General features: G+C 50.4%; 1 protein-coding gene and 1 long non-coding RNA gene across 4 annotated transcripts; one reads left to right on the top strand and one right to left on the bottom strand.

The window, feature by feature from the left end:
- Window positions 1-459: 459 nt before the first annotated feature.
- On the bottom strand, window positions 460-21,758 carry SERHL2 (serine hydrolase like 2). Of its 3 annotated transcripts, XM_073327273.1 has the most exons (13): window positions 21,064-21,755; window positions 18,449-18,512; window positions 17,362-17,511; window positions 17,166-17,279; window positions 13,089-13,130; window positions 11,635-11,654; window positions 11,328-11,402; window positions 9,433-9,545; window positions 8,762-8,841; window positions 8,328-8,362; window positions 7,403-7,479; window positions 3,537-3,627; window positions 460-745 (listed from the first exon to the last, which is right to left on the bottom strand). In XM_073327273.1, the coding sequence occupies exons 1-13, from the start codon at window positions 21,646-21,648 to the stop codon at window positions 626-628; spliced, it is 1,566 nt and encodes a 521-aa protein (XP_073183374.1). In that variant the 5' UTR covers window positions 21,649-21,755; the 3' UTR covers window positions 460-625. The 3 variants fall into 3 exon arrangements, with proteins under 3 accessions (XP_073183374.1, XP_078707226.1, XP_073183377.1); XM_078851100.1 differs by lacking the exon at window positions 17,362-17,511 and having other exon boundaries at window positions 21,064-21,758; XM_073327276.2 differs by lacking the exon at window positions 11,328-11,402 and having other exon boundaries at window positions 21,064-21,756.
- On the top strand, window positions 21,027-22,272 carry LOC140904915 (uncharacterized). The gene is made up of 2 exons (XR_012156679.1): window positions 21,027-21,682; window positions 21,845-22,272. It is a non-coding gene; the product is annotated as an uncharacterized LOC140904915 (long non-coding RNA).
- The last annotated feature ends 1,419 nt before the right edge of the window (window positions 22,273-23,691 follow it).

Raw genomic sequence — 23,691 nt, 5'->3', positions numbered from 1 at the left:
GTGCCAGAATAAATTCATGTCAGTCCTGGCTAAAATGCTCAATGAAATAAGAGCGATGCAGAATTGTTGTAGGAGGCAGTTACAGGGTGAAGAGAGGTGGAATGTCATACAATATCAAAGAACTCACTTGTGTATAGATATAGTGTTTATGTATATCATAAGCTGTCAGTAGTGGTGCCTGAAGTGCCTGGTTTACCCCTCCCAGTCCTTTCCAAGGCAGCACATCATCAGAACAAAGCAAGGGGGTTTGCTTCCTGCTGATCAGACTGCACCAGGTTTAACAGGAAAGCGGACCTTAAATCCAGAAGCTGCTGCTGTAACCTGTGAAGTGGAGGCATGAGGAGGGACTCCTCCCCATCTCCTTTTGAACACAAAACAATTTGCGCCACTCTTCTTTGAGAAGAGTCCTCAGCGCCTGTTTGCTTAGACAGGTTCTTTTGCCATTCCAAGCCACTGGGCTCAAAAGGATGAAAACCATATAATGAGGAAAGCTTTAGGGTCCAGCCAGGTAACGGTGTGGTGTTGTCTCATCTTGCATGCAAGACTATTAAGCTCCTTGTCCTCTTGTCACTGCTGCTGTCTGCCCTAGGAAGCTGGGAGCCAAGCCCTGATGCAGGAATCCAGGCTACAGCCTGGCTTTGGAGTTCTGTTCCCTCTTTAGGAAGATGTTGATGAGCCCAGCCACTACTTCAGGGTCATTCAGGTGGACAAAATGATTACCAGTCACCTTGGCTAACTGAAAGTGCTAGAGAGAGGCAGAGAGAGAACACGGAGACGTGAACTGGAGGAAATACTTTTCCTGTTGCAGTGAGTTCTACAGACTGCGTGGAGATCATCAAGCTAAATGCTGAGGCTAAATGCTTTTCTTGAAGAAAGGGATAACTTCATTAGCAGATGCTGTGGACATGCAAATTAAAATAAGCATAATCATCTCATTCTGCAAGGTTGTCAAATGATCAACTGAGTTGGACAGGGAGATGGCTTCTGCAATGAGCGGTACTAAACATGGGGACAGAGGCTGCAGTAGGGGCAGGCAACTGAGGCAGCTGCTTAGGGCAGCAGATTCACCGCATGCTGGGGTGTAATCTGCCCCACACTAACTGCTGCGGTGTGGGCTGTCTGTGGATCCTGCATCCATTACTGGTTCCTTAAAGCACTTTGATCTTGTCTGGTTTCAAAGCAAAGATCAAAGCACATTAACAAACTGTTAATGCATGTCAGCAGCACCCTGGGCACATTAGCACATGAGCCACGGACCATGTAGCTGGAGGGCTCATCTTAGCCCCTGGTGGCCTGTCCCTGGATGAGCCAAAGAATGAGGGGGCCCCCAGTGACAGGTATGTGGCACCCCCTGCCTGCCCCTCCTGTCCTAGTATCCTGTTCCTCTCTATCCTTGGTGTCTACTCCAACCCCAGATACCCCTGCCCGCCTGGGATCCTGCCCCCATTTTCCCATATCCTAACCCCCCCACCATCCTAGCCTTCCTGTCCCTGATCTCCGTCCTATGTAGCTAGCCCATCTTCCACCTGGCATTCTGCCCCCTATCTATCCCAGCTCATCTGCCTCCATAAGCACTGGAGACAGAGGCCGAAGAGCTTGCCCTGAGACACTTTTAAAACCTGGCTGGGCTGGAGCAAGCTGCAGCCTGGCCTGGCTGACCCCTGGGTCCCACTCTGCTTCATGCCAGCAGCTGAACTCTCACCTGCTGGCTGCTGAAAGGGCACGGTGGCTCATCTGGGAAGCAGGTTGGATCCATCACTCAAGGGCCTCAGGATTGCCAGCTGGGAGGGTGAAGTAGGGGCTTCAGACTGGGGGGCTCCCTCAAAGGGTCCAGGATGGTCAGGGCTTCGCTCCCCGAACTTCCTTCCAATTTCCAAGCCCTTGATCCCCTGGGGTCTGTCCCTTTCCCCAGTCCTCCTTACCCGCTGAGGTTTGCCCCACCTCACCATGTCCTCCTACTCTCCCCACCTGCCCCAGGAGCTGCTCCCTGACCCTGTTTTCCTACCCCACCCTCCATACCCCATTTGTCTCCTCTCTATCCTGGTCTTCATAGAATCATAGAAGGTTAGGGTTGGAAGGGACATCAGGAGGTCATCTAGTCCAACCCCCTGCTCAAAGCAGGACCAATCCCCAATTTTTGGCCCAGATCCCTAAATGGCCCCCGCAAGGATTGAACTCACAACCCTGGGAATCTGGGAACCCTGGGAATCTGTCTTCACAGATGCCCAGGTCCTGGCCTCCCAGTCCCACTCATCCAGACTCCAGTCTCCCTTTATTATCCCCCACCATTGTTTGGTCTATGCAGCTCTCCCATACAAATACTAACCTACAGTAACTTCTCACTTAACGTTATAGTTATGTTCCTGAAAAATGCTACTTTAAGCGAAATGATAAGTGAATCCAATTTCCCCATAAGAATTAATGTAAGGGGGGGGGGGCTAGGTTCCAGGGAAATATATATATCTATACACACACAGTATAAGTTTTAAACAAACAATACAGTACACAGCAATGATACATTGTTCCACCCATGTACTGCATACCCCCATGCCCCGTGCCTTCATGTTGGGAGTCCCCACTGGCCTGGTGCAACTCCCCCTGAAACGTAGGGTTCCCTTTGGATTGACACCCAGAAGGGTTTGCTTGGGGGAGGGCGGATGGATGGACCCCTATGCCACGAGTCCCAGCACACGGTGCTCTCAGCTAGATCCCTAACGCAGGGCTGCTGGTTCCTCAGGATGGGGGAATCCCAGTGCTGGATCCTTCCAGGGCAGCCTATTTATGGAGGAGCACACTGCTTTACGTGTTGCACCGTGGCCCTGAAAGGGGGGGGGGGGTCAGTCAGGAAGTTGCAGGGAGTCACTCCTGTCTCTGCATGGGGTGTCCCCTTTGAAATGTGGGTGCTGTTCCAAAAGAGTCCTTTAGGTCCTACACATCTTTATATCAGACCCTGGGCTGGGGTCACTTACTCATCCACCCACCCAGGCCAGGGCTATAGGCAGGCTTAGCCCCAGAGGTTGATCCAATGCATGTAGACGAGACTTTACCTTGTGCCCTTATTTTCAATTTTTGTGCCTAAATGGGGGCTTCCCCCTTGCCCCCCTCACAAGTTCCCTGCTGTGGGCTTAGCCTCATCAAAAATGGTACAAACCTGGCTCTGCCTATGTTAAGGAACTGTAACCATGGGGTAGGTGGAGCACTGATGTAGTGCCTAGGGTGGCAGATTGTCCGACGCACCCTCTGAGGGGGCAGGGGATCTCCTTCATTTGAGGCATCAGGCTGCTGGTGAGGGTGGGAATAACTGGAAGTGGAGAAGGACTTGGCCTCGCAGTTGCTAAGTGGGGCAGCCTAATGCTTCAAATAAAGGAGACAACCAGAACGATGAAGGGTGTGAGCTTAAGGCACTAAAGCTAGTCCAGTAGAACTCCCAAGGTGGATGCTTATTTTGGAATAAGAGTGTCCGACTCCAGAATGCTATTTCCCTGTGTGCACAAACCCACAGTGACTGGGCATGTCTGGCTGGTGCTTGCTCTCACCTTCAGGTTTGACTGGAATGCTTCCTGCAGGGGCTTCACAAAGTACCGGCTCATGTTTTCAGCTTCAGGATTAAATATTCCATCCTGTGCTCTAGAAAACAATCACAAAGTTCCATGTAACACACAGTGTGTCTTGGGCCACATCTCCACAGATCTTAGCTGCTCTCCTTCCCTGAGATGCGAATCACAGAGACCAGACACAGTCAGAGAAACTGAACCAGCTCATCTTGCTTTCCAGAGTCACATATGTGTAGGCTGGGACTGGACTATATGACTGTGTTGTGGACACCAAGGGTTAGACTCACTTAGTTGAGTGAGAAGAGGAAGGACCAAACTCAGGGGTCCATTATCTATCAAAGCCCCTGCTGAAAGAGTGGATTGATCATGGTGCATAAGCTCAGGAAATTACCCTTCCCAGGGCTCAGTTATGTGAAGGTCAAGTTCTTAGGAGAGCCAAGGCCAGGACAGCTTTGCTTAGGGTCTGAAACCCAGCTTAATTGGTGCTTTCACCCAAGCAGCCCTTCCATCTCTCCCTGGTGGCTTCCCCTCCTCCCCCTTTGTGCATGTGCATGTTTGGTTTTATCCATTAAACAATCCCCGGCATTAGCCTCCTCTGGCCAGTAGGGCACAAGGGGCTACAAGAGCAGCCAGTCAGGAAATGCAAACACAGACAAATTAGAGAGAACAAAACAAACCCCACAAACAAGTCCAGTTTTTCACAGTTTCCCAGTTTTAACGATTATGGGAGGCTGTAACACTGCATTTCTTCCACAAGGTGGTGCAATGTGAGATTACAAGTCCTCTCCCGCCCCACATTTTCAAGATGTCTCCAGAATGTTCTTGGTTTCTACTGGATCCAGAAGAAACAGCTAGACACTTAAGAACATGTTCTCCTGAGGTAAAAGTGCCCAGGGTTCTATTTCTGTAACAGAAGGAGGCTAAGCCAGCTCTGCAGTTAGTTTCTCCTCCTCCATTTCCCCCCTCAACTTCTAGTGGGGTTTTATTTTATAGAGGTGCTCTGAGGTCCCAATCGGATGAGAGACAGGTTAAGTGGACATGACATCAGCCCTGCAGATCTTGTCCTTTAAGAAGAGGAGCAACATACAGAAGTGAGCAGGGGAATATAATGTTTATAATTTACTTGTTTTGCCTTGTTTAAATTATCATCAATTTATGCCCAGCTGCCTCTTCTTAGAGGAGCTGTGATAAAAGCGGGCAATTGAGAGCTTTGAGGGAGGCAGTGGTAATAGTTTTAGATTAGTTTTGGGGATGGGTTTTCCAACCCTGGGAGGAGTGGAGATACGGGTAAGCCAGGCTAGCCTCACTGGTGGAGAGAGAATTAGGCAATGAGAAGTAGCTAAAGGCAGAGTTTTAAAGACCTTCTCAGGTTTCTTGATATTATGATATTAAGTTCCTTTGTAAAGCATTTAAGATCTACTGATGATGAGTGCTTTATAAAAGAGGTAGGTATTATTATAAGGAGATCCACTTCCGAGCTAACTCCTTAGTGTCTCCTTCTTGGGTTGCCTCATCCTCCCTCACTATTAGTTGGTACAGTATAATCTATATACTTAGGGCCCAGTTGGGCTCCCAGTGACATGAATATCTCTGTCATACACTTCAAGGGGAGCAGTGCTAGGTCTTCAGTGTGCTGTCTGCCACCTGTTCTGAGTTTAACACCAGCTCCTCTCCGAAAGCTTCCCTTGTGAGACATTGCCATTGATCACAGCAATAAGGCATCACGGGGGGCACCCTAGCAGGTTATTGCACCAGCCTCAGATGTCTGTGTGTGTCACCTAAACCTGAGAAATGTACTGACACCCTTCTTTCATACACACCTGAGGGTGGCTTATTGCTATTAGCGTAGGGCCCAATAGTGTTATTTAACTTTATTACCCGCACTTTGTGTCTGCATTGCCGTGTTTAGTGCCTCCTCCCCTTATGAAAGAGATCCCCGTAGAAGGATAAGAAAAGAGAGAAACAAACTTTCCCCTACTATTTTGAAAATATTATTTGTATTACGGTAGTGCCTAGAGTAAAGTTGATAGTTCATTGCCACAATGCTCTAGGATGCATGCAATCCAGACTGGATGAGAGCTGTGTGCTTATTTTTCTTGTTAAAGGCAGACTCCAGAAAGCAGCTCTCCTACTCAGCCATTTTAGAATCTTTGGTCATTTCACACACACACACACACACACACACACACCTGCTCTTTTATAAATCAGGCTTCTCCCACTGTTATTCCAGCCCACTCATGCGGTGCCAGGGTGAACTGGGAGTTGGGTTGGGTTGGATTGAGAGGAGGAGCAAGCTGGCAGCAGAGAGCAGCAGGTGGGAGTGAAACATACACACCACAGGAATTGAGCAATGTTATACAATGGGTCTTTCCACTACAAGTATTTCTCTCTCTCGCTCCCATTTCTGAGCAGGGTAACAAAGGTTACAGCATAGGGCCCACATTAGTGACCCCTTGGGAGCCTGTGCACACAAGTGCACAATACAAGCTTTGAAAGACCCAGTGAGCAGGAGTCTCCAAGAAAGTGGGGAGAATCCTGCAGAAGGGGAAGAAAGCCTGAGCCTTGGGACAAAGGATAAGAAAATCCACCTTTAACAGGAGTGATGGTGGCAGCCCCTTGCATGGGTTGGGAAGTGCAGGCTTCCCGTGGGGTAGATGATCAGAAGAAGCATGAATACTACACTGGGGGTTCTCTCTGACAGTCTAGAAACTCTCCCTCCCTGAGTGTCCAGCAGTGCTAGCCAGTTGTGAAGGGCTCCTTGACTCAGCTTCTTCCTGTTAGTAATGAGTAAGGCTGTAAGTCTGTCATGGAGGTCACGGACTCCATCACTTTCGTGATTTCTGCAGCAGCTGGTGCTGGTTCAGGGGCTGCCTGAGCCAGGCAGCCTCTGGGCCAGCAGCAGTTTGGGTGTGTGGGAGGGGGCTCCAGACTAGGGGCAGGGGGTTGGGAAGTGGGGGGTGCTTACCTCAGGGTCGGAGGCTCCCCAGCTCCCGCTGGCATGGCCCTGCAGCTCCTAGCCAGAGGGGCCAGGGGGCTCTGCCCGTGCCCGCAGACCCTGCCCCCGCAACTCCCATTGGCTGCTGTTCCCAGCCAATGGGAGCTGCGTAGCCGGCACTTGTGGTGGGAGCAGTGCACAGAGCCCCCTGGCCCCTCCACCGCCTAGAAACTGCAGGGACATGGGGAGCCAGGTAGGGAGCCTGTGAGCCCAGCCAACCCGCCCCCAGTAGGGGCCCTGGACTGTGTGCCACTGCCTGCCGTGCCCCCCCACCCCCACCCCACCCAGTGGGGGTCCTGGGCCACCACCCCCAGCAGTGCCCCGGACCCCCCTTCCCCCAGAGCCCCCACGGGCCCCTGGCCCAAGTTTTAGTTAGCGGTATATAGTAAAAGTTATGGACAGGTCACGGCCTGTGAATTTTTGTTTACTCCCTGTGACTGTCCATGACTTTTACTAAAAATACCCATGACTAAAACGTAGCCTTAATTATGAGGGATCAGCAAGCAAGAGAGAACTGGTGTCCATGCACTTTTCTGTAGGTGAACACACACCTGCCGTGGAGTAGGTGAAGGAACCCATGGAAGGGGAATGAGGCTTGCTCCAGGAAGTGAGACTACCGCCCTGTCAAAAGCAGCTGAGCAGGGGGCTAGCTTTGTTTGTGTTTGGCAGGGTGTCATGGAGCTGTTATACACCAAGCTTATTTAATTCCTATCAGTATTAAATCCTTAACTCTACTATCCACACATGGAAAGGGTTTTTATTCACACCTTCCCTGAAGTGCACACGCACCCTGGGCGTCGGCAAATGGAAAGGGGCCGATGGTAGGTATTGATTATGCTTGTGCTTCACTCACATGATCATTAGGACACTGGCCTGGATTTTTCTCAAGAAGCTCACAAATTGCTCCAGAGTCAGGGGGTCTAGATTGTGCTGCAGATGCAAAGACAAATGGAGACACAGCCATCAGTAAATTCCAGGGGGGCGGGGTTGGGGGGCAATGCACTCCCCGGTTGGCAGGGAATCTGACATTTGACACTACACCCTATTGGCTATGCTGGGGCCTGGGTGGGGCTTACCATCAGTGCAACAGGGTTTTGCAGTGTGGGTCTAGATTGCAGGGCACATACTGACATGCACACTAACTTTAATCTAGCTAGTGTGACTAAAAATGCAGGGAAGATGTGGCTGGATCTAGACTATTCTCAAGTTGCAGTGGGGGAGATTTAGGATGGATATTAGGAAAAACTTTTTCACTAGGAGGGTGGTGAAACACTGGAATGCGTTACCTAGGGAGGTGGTGGAATCTCCTTCCTTAGAAGTTTTTAAGGTCAGGCTTGACAAAGCCCTGGCTGGGATGATTTAATTGGGAATCGGTCCTGCTTTGAGCAGGGGGTTGGACTAGATGACCTCCTGAGGTCCCTTCCAACCCTGATATTCTATGATTCTATGACACAGACAGTGGCGCAGGCTGTACAAGCCAGTCTCTCCAAGGAAACTTTGCCACTTATATAACTTAAAACTGGGGGGAAAGCACTGAACAAGCCTGGGGCAGGGGTGCTGGAACAATTTGTATAGTGGGGGTGCTGAGAGCCATTGAATCAAACTGTAAACCCTGGATATAATAGAAACCATACCCCTAGTTCCAGCACCTATGGCTTGGGGTTTAGGGTGGTGGTAAATGGAACCCAGATGCAATGTGACCTAAAACGGGAAGGTCTTTTCCCTCTCAGCAAAGGGCCCCGTCAGAGTAAGGGGCAAGAGAGAACGTCAGCACTCACCTTAAGGACTCTCATGTCTCTGTTATACACCAGGCCTGGGAAGAAAGGAGAGAGTGTTATTTACACCCCATAGGGTAGGAATTCACACGGGGTTCCAGCTCCCCCTCTGCTTTTTAGCTACCCAGGATCATATCTAGGGGGAAGGGGAGGAACGATGGATTGGAGGTTTCTTCTTTTTTCTCAAGTGTTAAATGAATCAAGCTCCATGGCCTGAAGGGAAAGGTGGGCTTGGACCTCAGTTGTCAGGTACAGGAAGCTCCACCCTCCAAATGTAGTCACTCTTTCAAACCTCAGGGGCTCTTCACACCCAGGCTACCCCAGGCCTTGGGCGTAGGCCAGGGAGCAGATGGCACTCCCCATGCCTTTAAGCCCAAAGGCAGCATGGCTCTGTAGCCAGCTGGCCATCACTTCCCTGAGCAGCTGAGGCATCTCACCTCCCAGCACCTCAGTCGCTCCTCGCTGCAGTAAGATCCTCCCACTCTCCTCTGTCAGGTGACTGTTGGCTTGTAATAGCCTGGGGAAGACACAGCATGTGCTGTTGGAGAAGTAGGGGGTGGAAGGCATCAACAGAGAGGATGATAGAGAGAGACGAGGTGGGAGGCAAACAACCTAACTAGGAAGAAGAAAAGGAGTACTTGTGGCACCTTAAAGACTAACCAGTTTATTTGAGCATAAGCTTTCGTGAGCATCCGATGAAGTGAGCTGTAGCTCACGAAAGCTTATGCTCAAATAAACTGGTTAGTCTCTAAGGTGCCACAAGTCCCCCTTTTCTTTTTGCGAATACAGACTAACACGGCTGCTACTCTGAAACCTAACTAGGACAAGTGACAGTAGTTCAGCTCTTGCACATTAGCCAACATATTCCAGTCCCACAGGAAGCAGGAGGCTGGCAGTGGGGTACAAGCCCCTGCTCAGATTCTGGAAGAAAATGAATTATGGATTTTGAAGGGAGGGGAAAGTACAAAGGGGTCAGCTGCATCTCATGGTTCTGGCCCCCAAGAATTCTGTCCAGGAGAACACCCACCTACTGCAAGAGCTCTGTGAGAGCAGAGGTGGCACCATCTCCAACAGAGACCAAAGATGGGGCGGGGGGGGGGACACCCACCTCTGCAGCGCTTCTTGGGGACTGCGTACTTTAGGGGGCTGGGGCTTGTTCTCCTCCAGACTCAGGAGACTTTCAATCACCTTCCTCTTAGAGTCCAACCATGTACCACTTTCCTAGAAATCAGAGATGGGGGCAACAGAAGTGATTTTATGTTTCTATAGCACCTTTCACCCTGAAAGATCTCAAAGCACTTTACCAACTACATACAGCTCATCTGAACAACCATGGATGCTGGGGTGGAGTGAATGGCAGCACTATACAGCAGTGGAAGTGGTGATCAGGGAAGGACAAATTATTGCCAAGGACACTACTCCTCTTACGAACAAAATACTATGAATTCTTTAGTATCTCACCTCTGACTTGGATGGCTCATCTCTAGAGGGAAGAGGAGAGTTCAACGTCCTTTCCCTCCCTAATCCTGGGCCTTTGTCCTAACCCTGCCAGCAAGAGAGCCAATTAGTGGTGATGGTCATTGGTGTGAGGTGAATGCCTGTCCCACTAGGAACTGGAATGAGATCCACCAAATCCTTTCCAATGACTATTTTGGTGACCTATGTGAAAGGAATGGCCCTAAGGTGACATTGTCAAAGGGCCTCAGAATGGTCCCCATCTGTACAACTTCGTGCATGTATAGACAAGTGGAGAATTTACACCTTCAGAGCCCATTTGCGATTAACCTGCACTTCACTGTTGTGTCCAGATGGGTTTGGAACAAGTAAATTCTGCCCTGGCACAACTGACTGTGAAATTTGAGCATGCAAGGGATTGTGTGCGCAGAGGCTTGGTCTTCACTTAAAAGTGATGTTGGCAAAGCTACATCAGTTAGAGTGTGAAAAAAATGATACCCCTGATTAGCATAGCTATGCCAACAAACCTCCCAGTGTGGACATAACTATGTCGATAGAAGAGGGCTTCTGTCAACATGGCTAATGTTGTCAGGGAGCTGGTGTTCCTACTCTGAAAGACAAACTCCCATTGGCGTATGCTACGCCTACACTAAGTGGCTGTGCTGACATAGGCTCTGTACTATAGACATACCCGGAGAGAGGCTATGTTTCAAAAGTGTTGCCAACTCTCACGGTTTTGTCAAGAGTCTTGTGATAATTCTTGTTTTCCTTAAAGCCCCAGCTCCTGGAGCCAAGTGGCTATGTGAAGATTTCAGTCTTTGTTCTTAAAGAAAAGTTTCTAGCCCTTGTGGTTGTGGAGAAAGCTTCAAAATGTGACACACACACACACACACACACACACACACACACACACACCCAGTGCAGCCTAAAAACTCAGAAAGCAAAAGGCAAATAAAAAACACCAAATCTATTATTTTACATCATCCCATGATTCTAAAGCCAACCTCATGGTTTTTGGTGACTTGTGATTTTTGAACATTTGGGGTTGGCAATACTGAATCTGATCAGATTGGAACCACTGAACTAGAAATGAAAGTCTTCATGCCCCATCATCAGTTCCCTGAGCCATCCAGCCCTGGGACAGTCTGCTACTGTGTTTGTCCAGGGCCTAGCACAATGGGGCCCCATTTCTGGTTAGCCCTTAGGTACTACTCTAAGGAACATGATTACGAATAACAAACAAGAGCATTGTTTTTTCACTATGAACTCCTGAAGCCCCAGGCGGCTCCAGACATTTATTGTTCATTTAGATCTGTTCTGACCAGCACTGTGCCTGGGGAAAAGATGGGAACTCTTCTAGTTGTCTTACATCTCTCAACCTCTTGTTCCTTTACCCGCTGCAATCGGAAATGGGCCCATGACCTCCTGAAGGGAAGACCACTGAGAAACATGCTCCCCCAGTGGCAGTACAAGGAATGAGCCTTCTGAGGGGGTTTGCTTTACCGTGTCGTTTCTCTCTTCTGTGTCTGCCAAAGGGAAAAATCTAACCTGAGGAGCTGGGAAGAAGCCATAAGATTCCACCAGGATCAGCTTATCTACCATCTCAGGGAAAATGCAGGAGAACTGGAAAGAGTCAGAAATATTGTGAGAAGGAGGAAGAGAGAAGGGTCACGTTCTTAGCTGGCCCAGAATGTACACAATTCTCTTAAGTGTCCTGTATCGGGAGGGGCTTCCTCTCATCTTTGACACAAATTTGTTTCTGTCCCATGCAGGCTGCCCCTTAATTCCCCCAGCCTATAGGAGTCATCACCCTTCCAGCTGAGTCAACCCCATGAATAAAGGCTGCTGTACTCACCATTCCTGCGACACTTCCACCTGTGAGAGAGAGGACCACACTTGGCTTATATACAGTAAAGACAATACAGGGCAACACCCTTCCCCAGAGTGACAGCTACCAGGAGGGTGCCTGGGAGATTTGGTGGGGTGGCCTAGAAGCGCTCACTTGACAAGGAGGCAACAATCTCACCTGAGGTTTGAATCCCAAGCCACAGGTCAGTGAGTCTCCCAGCAGGGGGCACTGTAGGAAGTAGGGCAGGGATACTGGCTGTGGGGGAGTTCCCTTCAGACACCACACCCAGTCTGCCTCAGCGGGAAGCCCGGGCTAGTGGGGAGCTGCCAGCAAAAATGGTACAGTGCTTTGGGACCAGGGAGATGTGGTCACAGAAGGGATAGATCAGATCTGGGGTGTCAAACCCACTGGGGAGAGGAACATTTTTAATTATGGTCCGTGGCCTGAGGGATAAGTTATGGGATACTTGATCCCCTCAATTCACAGCATTTCTCCCACCGATGGCAATCAAGGATAGAATATGGACTGTATGTCATAACAGTGAGGATATCAGGAAGTCCTGTTAGTTACGTTCAGCATCACTCAGGGGGAGAATACTGTCACCTTTATGCCTCCATGCTTCCTTCGTGTTCCTTCCCTTTCCTGTTCTCCTTCCCTTTGTATCTCCCCTTCTTTCTCCAGAGGAAAAATGAGAAGGAGGGAGAAGAAGGAGCCGTTCCTTTCCTGCAGCATGTCTCAGTTCCCCCATGAACTTCATACCCACCCCATTTCCCATCCCATCTGACAAAGGGCTAGTCTACACTGGCAACGCAGCAGCACTTTAATGTGCCTTGTATGGTCGCAGCAGAGCGCCGGGAGAGAGCTCGAAAAAAAAAAACCAACCTCCATGGAAGGCGCAGCTCCCAGCGCTGGGGCACTGTCTACACCGGCGCTGTACAGCGCTGAAACTTGCTGCGCTCAGGGTGGTGTTTTTTCACAGCCCTGAGCGAGAAAGTTGCAGCACAGTCAAGTGTCAGTGTAGACAAGCCCAAAGTGATGAGCAACTAAAGAGTTAGTGATATGTAAAGTGTCATCCTTAGGATTTAAAGTTAACATCCTGATGAGATCAATAAGAGGGTTCCAGGAGGTTACACCTCACAGAGCCGTTGTTTCAGGCTCTCTGCCAACTCAGGAAGACAGCACTGTGTTGATCAAAACCCACTTTGCATTTTGACTGTTTTTCTTGTACTCAAGAGGCCTAGAGTTCTTTTTAGTCATTTAGTTCTTTTTAAAGGAGTGCTTAGATGATCGTGTGTAATTCGAATGGGGTGTTTGCCACATAATTGCATCAAGTGGGGGGGGTGCTCGGCATTTTAAGAGAAAATACTGCAGTCTATTCTCTCCCAAAAGAAAGTGATGCAAGTTAATCATTCACCAATGTTTGCTGGTGTCAAACTGCCATTGGCACAAGAGTCACTTACCCAAACTGTGGCCCATCAGAGTAAATCGACTCCACTTCAAGGCTAAAAAGATAAAACATTGGTTTCAGAGTAGCAGCCCTGTTAGTCTGTATTCGCAAAAAGAAAAGGAGTACTTTTGGCACCTTAGAGACTAACAAATTTATTTGAGTATAAGCTTTCATGAGCTACAGCTCACTTCATCGGCTGCATTCAGTGGAAAATACAGTGGGGAGATTTATATACATAGAGAACATGAAACAATGGGTGTTACATACACACTGTAACCAGAGTGATCACTTAAGGTGAGCTATTACCAGCAGGAGAGTGGGGGGAGGGGAATCCTTTTGTAGTGATAATCAAGGTGGGCCTTTCCAGCAGTTGACAAGAACCTCTGAGGAACAGTGCGGGGTGGGGGTGGATAAACATGGGGAAATAGTTTTACTTTATGTAATGACCCATCCACTCCCAGTCTCTATTCAAGCCTAAGTTAATTGTATCCAGTTTGCAAATGAATTCCAATTCAGCAGTCTCTCGTTGGAGTCTGTTTTTGAAGTTTTTTTGTTGAAGTATTGCCACTTTTAGGTCTGTAATCGAGTGACCAGAGAGATTGAAGTGTTCTCCAACTGGTTTTTGAATGTTATAATTCTTGACGTCTGATTTGTGTCCATTTATTCTTTTACGTAGAGACTGTCCAGTTCGACCAATGTACATGGCAGAGGGGCGAACAAACAAACATTTTCTTTGTTGCGACTTCTGGGTACTCTTCTGGCTCTAGACTATCCCCGATAATGTCACGGCTAACCTGGTGGCTAAACTTTATGATTTTGTCCTCACCCGTAACTATTTCACATTTGGAGACAATGTATACCTTCAAATCAGCGGCACTGCTATGGGTACCCGCATGGCCCCACAGTATACCAACATTTTTATGGCTGACTTAGAACAATGCTTCCTCAGCTCTCGTCCCCTAATGCCCCTACTCTACTTGCGCTACACTGATGACATCTTCATCATCTGGACCCATGGAAAAGAAGCCCTTGAGGAATTCCACCATGATTTCAACAATTTCCATCCAACCATCAACCTCAGCCTGGACCAGTCCACACAAGAGATCCATTTCCTGGACACTAAGGTGCTAATAGGCAATGGTCACATAAACACCACCCTATGCCGGAAACCTACTGACCGCTATTCCTACCTACATGCCTCCAGCTTTCATCCAGACCACACCACACGATCCATTGTCTACAGCCAAGCTCTGCGATACAACCGCATTTGCTCCAACCCCTCAGACAGAGACAGATACCTACAGGATCTCTATCAAGCATTCTTACAACTACAATACCCACCTGCTGAAGTGAAGAAACAGATTGACAGAGCCAGAAGAAAAGGAGTACTTGTGGCACCTTAGACTAACCAATTTATTTGAGCATAAGCTTTCATGAGCTACAGCTCACTTCATCGGATGCATACTGTGGAAAGTTTAGAAGATCTTATTATACACACAAAGCATGAAAAAATACCTCCCCCCACCCCACTCTCCTGCTGGTAATAGCTTATCTAAAGTGATCACTCTCCTTACAATGTGTATGATAATCAAGGTGGGCCATTTCCAGCACAAATCCAGGGTTTAACAAGAACGTCGGGCGGGGGGAGGAAAAAACAAGGGGAAATAGGTTACCTTGCATAATGACTTAGCCACTCTCAGTCTCTATTCAAGCCTAAGTTAATTGTATCCAATTTGCAAATGAATTCCAATTCAGCAGTCTCTCGCTGGAGTTTGGATTTGAAGTTTTTTTTGTTGTAATATCGCAACTTTCATGTCTGTAATCGCGTGACCAGAGAGATTGAAGTGTTCTCCGACTGGTTTATGAATGTTATAATTCTTGACATCAGATTTGTGTCCATTTATTCTTTTACGTAGAGACTGTCCTTTTATCTGTTGGAGAATGTAATGCGCGGGGGGAGAGAAAGAATAAAGGGGAAGGTGGAAAGCTGACAGGCAGAAGCCTGTTAGCAGACGAGCCGTTTGCTTGCTAAAAGCTGTGTTCTGTCTTGTCGTTGAACCGCCACAGTTCTTGACGGCTTGTAGTCCATCTTTGTGTGGAATGTTGGTGTAGAGGGCTTCTACATCCATAGTGGCCAGGATGTTGTTATCAGGAAGATCACCGATGGATTGTAGTTTCCTCAGGAAGTCAGTGGTGTCTCAAAGATAGCTGGGAGTGCTGGTAGTGTAGGGCCTGAGGAGGAAGTCTACATAGCCAGACAATCCTGCTGTCAGGGTGCCAATGCCTGAGATGATGGGGCGTCCAGGATTTCCAGGTTTATGGATTTTGGGTAGCAGATACAATACCCCGGGTCGGGTTTCCAGGGGTGTCTGTGTGGGTTTGTTCTTGTGCTTTTTCAGGGAGTTTCTTGAGCACATGCTGTAGTTTCTTTTGGTAACCCTCAGTGGGATCAGAGGGTAATGGCTTGTAGAAAGTGGTCTTGGAGAGCTGCCTAACAGCCTCTTGTTCATATTCCGACCTATTCACGATGACGACAGCACCTCCTTTGTCAGCCTTTTTGATTATGATGTCAGAGTTGTTTCTGAGGCTGTGGATGGCATTGTGTTCTGCACGGCTGAGGTTATGGGGCAAGTGATGCTGGATTAAATACAGCAGCAGTGATGTTTTGCAACTCACCACTTCTCTACACACAGGGACCTAAAGAGAGCCTTTCTGATGTTTTGCTTCCTCGTCAGGAAATAGGATGGATTAATAGGCCAGGTTTAGAGGGACCAACCTCCTCCTGCCTCAGCTTCTCACTGCCTGTGAGCTGGTACCAGGCAGTTCCCTTTGGCTCACAGATCTCAGCTGCCACAGCTGTTCCCATTCGGGGCAAGTCCTTGGGACCATCAATCAGACAAAGGAGCCTGGCTGTGTTCTGCACTGTAGGAAAAACGAGCCTCTGAATGCTCTCCTGTGGAGTATTCATAGGGAACAGGGCAGATGGGGCCGTGGTACAGGGGAAGGACTATTACTCTTAGTGAAATTCCATGGCATAATTCAGCATGCCAGGATCCTAAATCACATGATGCATTTTCATAACAGCCCTTTAGGTTTGTGGAAATCAGCCTGGAAGTTACAGCCCCATCCATCCTGCTCCTAGAAATGTGCCCTGGCATGTTCAAGACAGGGTTTGCATTGCAGCACTTCAAAGGAAAGTGGTGTGTGCTCCTTCGTCTCTGGGGAGATGGATGGTGGCACTGAGCAGCAGACAGCTGCTTTTCCAGTTCCACTACCAGGCAGGAAATTGGACCAGGTGGCGCGGAGGATTTGCAGAGTCCTGGTCACGCCTGCTTTTGTTTATGGCTGACCCTGTTGTAACACACAAAAACGGACTCCATGCACCCACTGATGAGCCACAGAGAAAGGTATGGTAGGAAGAATTTAGAGACTCTTCTAACACTGGTCTGAGCCGGGGAGCAGAGCACAAACTGTTGAAGCCTGGGGGCGGGTTGGTAAGAGGGAGTGAGCCTGGCAGTAAGTACACAGATCCATCGGACACATCAGCAGGTCAGTAACTGCTGCTCTTACGGGGTTTTATTTCTATCACATGGTTTCATGTTTCTCACTCTGGAGAAAGTGTCAGAAACTGGGCTCTTCATCCAGGCTGCGGGTGCAGAGCGCCACTCTTGGGTGCTGGTGGACCTCCAGCTCTTGAGAAGGGACCCTCTTGTGCCTGCACCTTGGTTGCTGAGGGGTCTGGCTCCTGCTGCAGTCAAAACTCAGCTCCTGACTGGGGTCCCATGGTACCTGGAGCCCAGATAAGCAGCATTATCCCCCCTCTGCACCTAGTGCACTTTCTGGATGAAGTGCTCTTTGAGGGAGCCTGGGGCTCAGTCTGGCTAAAGCCAAAGTCAAGAAGGAGTCTGGCCTAGGGGACTATCCAGAGGATGGATCATGGTGAGGCCAGGAGGAAGCAGAGGATAACTGGTCACTGCTAGGGTGCCTGGGGAGGAGGGGACAGGAAGGGGGAGGGGAAGGGGAGTCCTTTTTGGATATGGAGCCAGGAACACGAAGCTCCCTGCCCTGCGAGTCCTCCCAGCCTGCTCACCTGCTGTCACCCTGCGGACCTCGCTCACATAGTCCAGGAAGTGGTAAGGAAAGCCTGCGGGCCGATGGGATGACAGGCCATGGCCCCCAAAATCCATGGCCATGTAACAGTAATCTGAAAGAGAGGCAGGCGAGACAGTAAGTCACAGAGTAGCCTCCCTCCCCACAACAGCGAACCAGAGGCTGATCTGCCCCACCTTTAGGGAGCAATGGGATGAGTCTGTTGAAGGTGTTGGCATTGTCCAGCCAGCCATGCAAGCAGAGCATGGGATGGCCTTGCGGGGATCCCCAGGCCTTGGCTGCAATGTGGCCCCAAGGAACTGGGAACTTCATCTCCGAGACCATGCCTGAAATACAACATACAACAGCAAATTACATCACCCGAACGCTGCAGCCTCATTGCTCAGTTTGGGTGCTGTGAGAGTCATCACTCAGCACTCAGAACAGGTAAAGAGTTACACAGGTGCCAGCTGTTAGTCACCTAGCAAACTCCAGCCTTTGCTTATACTCCACACCTGAACATAGCCATTATATGAACAACATACCCTCATATCTTAATGTCTGTACTTTGACCCGTTAACCTTTTACCCTAAATCAGGGATACTGCAGATTATGTATTCCTTACCCCATCCGATCTTAAACGGAACTTTGCACCCCTTGATAATCTGTACGTTATTCCTTGATAACCAGAAACTTCTATGCTTAAACTCTGTACTGTTCACTTTTTAAAATCATCATCTTAATACAATTTTTAAAACTGTTTGCCACCCCCACCCCATGAGCTCTTGGCCTCTCACTAGTCCTTGCCCCACCCAGTGCATGTACCGCCTTGCACTCATGTCCCTCCTCTTCCTCCCACATCCCAGCTCCCCCAGTTCCACCAGCTGTCCAGTGAGTGATGAGCTGGACCCAGGATCTTACTCCTTTTAATCACAGAGGTTATTTCCTGAGCTATTTTGGAGTTTCTTTCTGGTAAGTTCTGACCCCCAGAGGCCTTTCCTTTGGGATTCCCCCTCCTCTAGGTCAGTAGCAGCTGCCCTGTCTGATAGCTAGCACCATCAGCACAACTGCACCTTCCAGGGCAACATGCCAGTGATGCTCCTTAACTGCCAGGAAGGGGAGGGGTTCACGATAAAGCAACAGAAGGAATTCCCCTCTCCCAGTCCTCTCCTGGCTCTGCAGCACCTGCTAACCCAGCTGGCCACAGACACAGAAGATCTGGAGTGGGAATCAAACCTGGATCTCAGCAGTAGATTCCCCTTGGTTAGCAACACAGAGACCTACCTGCCACTGGCAGAGAAGACCATTTCAGCACTGAGGGCATCTCGTCTTCTCTGTCTCCTGGAGCCTTAGAAGAAAAGGGGAACACAGCCTACTAGAAACAGTGAGCAAGGGGAGGCAGACCCAGACCTTTCTCCTTCAGCACTATAGTTGCTCCAGAACCTGATGCCAGATTGCTGGAGTCTGTTCCACCTCCCTCATGGACCTTGTCACAGAAGACACTCCTGTCACACAGTGCTTATTAGCATCTCCAAGGAAACAGCTCCCTATTCATCATCCACCGTGGGCTCCTCTACCATAGACCCTATCCGCCATGGCAAAATCATCACACTTCTGGACACAATGTAGGATACTTGAATAGCTTGCCATGCCAATGAAGTCTCATTTAATTGAATTCAATCAGCTGCTTCTGCGAAATGGCTGGAGATGCTGAAGATCATGAGAAATGTCAGAGCTGCTGCATGAAGAAATCCCACAACTAGAATAGCAGGAAGTAGTGCCTGTAAGGATTGAGGGGTATTGACAGAGCCAAGGCTGGTATTGGCCAGTCAGAGAGAGGCTATGGGACCAGACTATCTGACTCGGCATGGTAATCTCCATTAATTTCAGAGGCTCTATTACCTCTGCTCTCAGGATCCCCTGATCATTGTTGCTCCCCCATTGCTGCCACCTCATCTGGGCTCTATGCGTGGGCTGGGAAGAGGCTTTCTGCTCTCTCCACCCATTCAAGAGCATATCGGAGCAGAGGCTGCACTTGCGTGAGGAGCCCAGGCCTTTTAGGCTTAGCCCAGGCCCCACGCAGAAAAGTGATATTGGCATAGCTACACTGGTCAGGGGGTCTGGAAAAACCACACCCTGACCAACATAGCTATACCGACAACACCCCCAGTATAGATGCAGCTATGTTGACAGAAGAGGGCCTCTGTCAATGGAGCTAATGTCATTCAGGGCGGCGGTGTTCCTACAGGTTTCAGAGTAACAGCCATGTTAGTCTGTATTCGCAAAAAGAAAAGGAGGACTTGTGGCACCTTAGAGACTAACCAATTTATTAGAGCATAAGCTTTCGTGAGCTACAGCTCACTTCTTCAGATGCATATCGTGGAAACTGCAGCAGGCTTTATATATACACAGAGAATATGAAACAATACCTATTCCCACCCCACTGTCCTGCTGGTAATAGCTTATCTAAAGTGATTTCCAGCACAAATCCAGGTTTTCTCACCCTCCACCCCCCCACACAAATTCACTCTCCTGCTGGTGATAGCCCATCCAAAGTGATAACTCTTTACACAATGTGCATGACAATTAAGCTGGGCTATTTCCTACACTGATGGAAAAACTCCTTCTGTCGGTGTAGGCTGCATCTGCGCTAGTGGACTATGCTGACATCATTACATTGGCATAGTCTCCACAGTGTAGACATATCTTCAGTCTGAGAAGTCAGAGAGTGGTTCAGCCCCACTTACCAGCAAACAAAATATTCTATAATATTCTTGCGAGGAGAAGGAAAGCTTACTGGTATAGAGATACCGGCACACCGTACCAGCAAAGCGCTCCTAGTGTGGCAGTAGCTCTACTGGCAAAGCTGTTACCGGCATAATAAAATCGCCCCATGAGCGAAACAAGCTATACTGGGCAAGGCACATCTTTGCTGGCATAGCTGCCCCTAGCCTAGGGACTTCTCCCAACCCAGCTATGTCAGATCACAGCTCTTCACACTCCAGACTAACAGCTGTGCTGGCAGAAGTCCCTAGTGTAGAACTGCCCCTAGAGTAAGACACTTAAGGCCAGAACATTTGCTGGTATAAAGCAAACATGCAAGTTTACCCTCACTGCAGACATGGCCCTTAAGCTTCAAGAAGCCAGACCGCTTGAGACAAGGGACACACAGCCTCTCAGCACTAGGGTGTTGGTCCAGTTCCAGCCCCTGGTTGGATGCGTCCTTGACCAGGGCTGTACTAGAAACTTTTGTCAGTACAGCAATGTCAGTTAGGGGTGGGAATTTTTTTTGCAACATTTCTATTCCACCAAAAGCCCTAGTGTAGAATCAGTTATATTGGCAAAAAGTGACTTTACCAGGATAGCTGATTTCATTAGTGCCAGCGGCATACACTCGCCTGGCAAAAAACGCTCCGGGCCAATATAAGCTAGGTCTGTGCGAGGAGGGTTTGCTGGCGTAACTCTAGTAGTGGCAAACCTTTTCTAATGCAGATTAGGCCAAAGTCATTCCCAACTTGTTTCACAAAAGCTCTCTGGTAGGATCTGGTCTGATTCCCAGCAGGACGAGTCCAAATAACAAACCCCAGCATCCTGCCCATCCGTCCCCTGCCTTTGCAGTCTCCGCAAACAGGCCAAGGACTGAGAGCGCCAGGGAGAATGAACTGACCCCTTAGCCGTGGTCCCCCTGGGCTGAGGCACAGTGGGAAACTCCGTTGCTACCCACCCAGCCCGTATTTATCCTGGAAACCAGAAGCCAGGCTTCCCCTCTGGCATCCTCCCCAGCACTAGCCTCACTCAGTCAGTACAAAGAGGAGATTTCTAAAAGGAGGAAGCTAGGTAAGAACCACACCAAGGGGGAAGGAGATCAGAAGGCACCTGTGCAGCGGCTGCTCACATACCTCCAGGAGTCCGCACAGCTGCGTCAAAGCCACAAGCAGCTGCACAGGCCGAGGCCTGAGTCGGCTCGGTGCAGAGAGGGGAGGACTGAGACAGCCGCTTCCTAGTAGTTGCAGCCGGAACCACACAGACGGTGCCCTCCCCCTGTGGATGCAACGCTTAAAGGGACCTAACCCTGCCCCTTCTCCAGCGCTCCTCCAGGATGTAAAAGTGATGTACAGCAGGCGCGGTGATAACCGGGCCTTACATTGCTGTGGCCCCGTCCTTGCAGAAGGGAGCCTGCTTCTCTGTGCCCCGCGTCGTCGAACGGGGGCGTTTCTCCCGCTGCTGAAACGCGGCCACCGCGGCTCCGGGCTGCGGCCGCTGCTCTTGAGGAGCGCGCCGCGAGCGCCGGGCAGGGCGCGAGGGAAGCCTGCCGCAGCCCGCGCCCGCTTCAGGGGAGGCGGCCCCCGCCCGAACAAGAACCGAGCCCGGGCAGCAGTAAGGCCCCCGGGCTCAGTAACACGATCCCTCTTATGCAGCGTTGTTGGCGCTGGGCCAGCCCCAGGACATGCGCGAGACCGGGCGGGTGAGGGGATATCTTTCATGCGACCAGCTGCTGCTGCGGGTGAAGAGCTCCGGGTAAGCGTGGACGCCTTTCCCGCTCACCAGCAGCAGTTAGCCCGGGAAGTAAAGGAGATTACCTCACCCCCCCCTGTGCTCCGTAATTAGCCCGCTCGTGACTGCAAGGGAGCAGCCGCGCGGCGTGTGTATCGCTGTGTTCTGATTTTAAACTCTTCCCAGGAGCGCGCCCCATCGCCCAGGAACAGCCACCCCTGGTGACTAGAAGCACAATGGCAGCCAAAGGACAGCCTGGCCTGCAGCACCCCCTCTAGGACACACCTGAGACCTGCAGCTTCACGGCTCAGACATGGTTGAGTCATTCTACTAAGTAAAACTATTTCCCCTTGTTTATTCCTCCCTCCTCAGACGTTCTTGTTAACTCCTGGAAATGGCCCACCTTGATTATCGCTTCAAAAGGTTTTCTCTCCCCCCACCCCACTCTCCTGCTGGTAATAGCGCATCTTAAGTGATCACTCTCCTTACAATGTGTATTTTTTCATGGTCTGTGTGTATATAAATCTCCTCACTGTATTTTCCACTTTATGCATCCCATGAAGTGAGCTGTAGCTCACAAAAGCTTATGCTCAAATAAATTGGTTAGTCTCCAAGGTGCCACAAGTCCTCCTTTTCTTTTTTCAGAAATGTCTGCACTTTGACAGCAGGAGACTGTGGCCTGGTCTACGCTACATGGTTAGGTTGACATAAGCTGCCTTAGGGTGACCAGGTGTCCGGTTTTCGACCAGAACACCCGGTCAAAAAGGGACCCTGGCGGCTCCGGTCAGCACTGCCAACTGGGCCATTAAAAGTCCAGTCAGTGGTGCTAAGGCAGGCAAGTCCCTACCTGTCCTGGCTCCGTGCTGCACCCTGGAAGCAGCCAGCAGCTCTGGCTCCTAGGAGGAGGGGGCATGGGACTCCGCACACTGTCCCTGCCCCGAGCACCGGCTCTGCACTCCCAGTGGCTGGGAACCATGGCCAATGGGAACTGCAGGGGTGGTGCCTCTGGGTGAGAGCAGCATGCACACCCACCTGCCGCGCCTCCACCTAGGAGCCAGACCTGCTGGCTGCTTTTGGGGTGCAGCATGGAGCCAAGACAAGCAGGGGGCCTGCCTTAGCCCTGCTGTGCTGCTGACTGGGAGCCACCCAAGGTAAGCCCCTGACCCAACCCTCTGCCCCAGCCCTGAGCCCCCCCCAAACCTGGAGCACCCTCCTGCACCCCAAATCCCTCCTCCCTGGCCCCACCCCAGAGCCTGCACCCCCAGATGGAGCCCTCACCGCCCCCGGCACTCCAACCTCCTGCCCCAGCCCACAGCCCCCTCCCACACCGTGAACCCCTCTGCTCCACCCCACAGCCTAGAACCCCCTCATACGCCTCAAACCCCTTATCCCTGGCCCCACCCCAGAGCCTGCACCCCCAGACAGAGCCCTCACCCCTCTGCCCCCCAACCCCCTGCCCAGCCTGGAGCCCTCTCCTGCACCCTCAACCCCTCATTTCTGGCCCCACCCTGGAGCCCGCACCCTCTCCCGCACCTCAACCCCCTGCCCCAGCCCAGTGTAAATGAGTGAGGGTTGGGGAGAGCAAGCCACCGAGGGAGGGGGAATGTTGTGAGCAGAGGGCAGGGCTTTGGGGAAGGGGTGGGGCTAGAGTATTCGGTTTGGTGCAATTAGAAAGTTGGAAACCCTACCAGAGCCTCTTGGGAAGGATGGCCCTGAAGCCTGGGGCCAGGTATTGAATTAAGATGGCATTCTGCTTGTTTGCTAACCTTTGTGATAAAGGAATAATAAACCCCCGTGAGACTGGGCCTGGCAGTGCATGCTTGGAGTTGGGCAGTGGTGGCTGCCTCTGACCCCTGGTACCAAAAGTGGGATCTCAGCCCACCCCTAGACTAAGGGGAGAGATGGAGGAGGTGATGTGCCTGTTAGTGGCAGGGCAACTGCAGCAGCTGACCCAGGCCCTGCTGATGCAGTTGAAGGAGAATCAACAGAAACAGCAGGAGGCCCATTGGCAAGAAGTTCACTCCAAACAGTAG

Source organism: Lepidochelys kempii, chromosome 1 (assembly GCF_965140285.1).
Source record: "Lepidochelys kempii isolate rLepKem1 chromosome 1, rLepKem1.hap1, whole genome shotgun sequence".
Taxonomy (NCBI): Eukaryota; Metazoa; Chordata; order Testudines; family Cheloniidae; genus Lepidochelys; species Lepidochelys kempii.
The sequence above is the reverse complement of the archived record's forward strand: the minus strand, read 5'-3'. Positions and strand labels throughout refer to the sequence as shown.

What these genes read in the sequence shown, in the direction of transcription:
- SERHL2 (XM_073327273.1), bottom strand. Translation starts at nt 21,648, where the DNA reads ATGAAAGATATCCCCTCACCCGCCCGGTCTCGCGCATGTCCTGGGGCT. An exon ending in CATCCCATTGCTCCCTAAAG is followed by an intron (nt 17,280 to 17,361) that starts GTGGGGCAGATC and finishes CCTCTCTTTCAG; the next exon opens with ATTACTGTTACATGGCCATG. An exon ending in AGCGACTGAGGTGCTGGGAG is followed by an intron (nt 8,363 to 8,761) that starts GTGAGATGCCTC and finishes CTTTCTTCCCAG; the next exon opens with GCCTGGTGTATAACAGAGAC.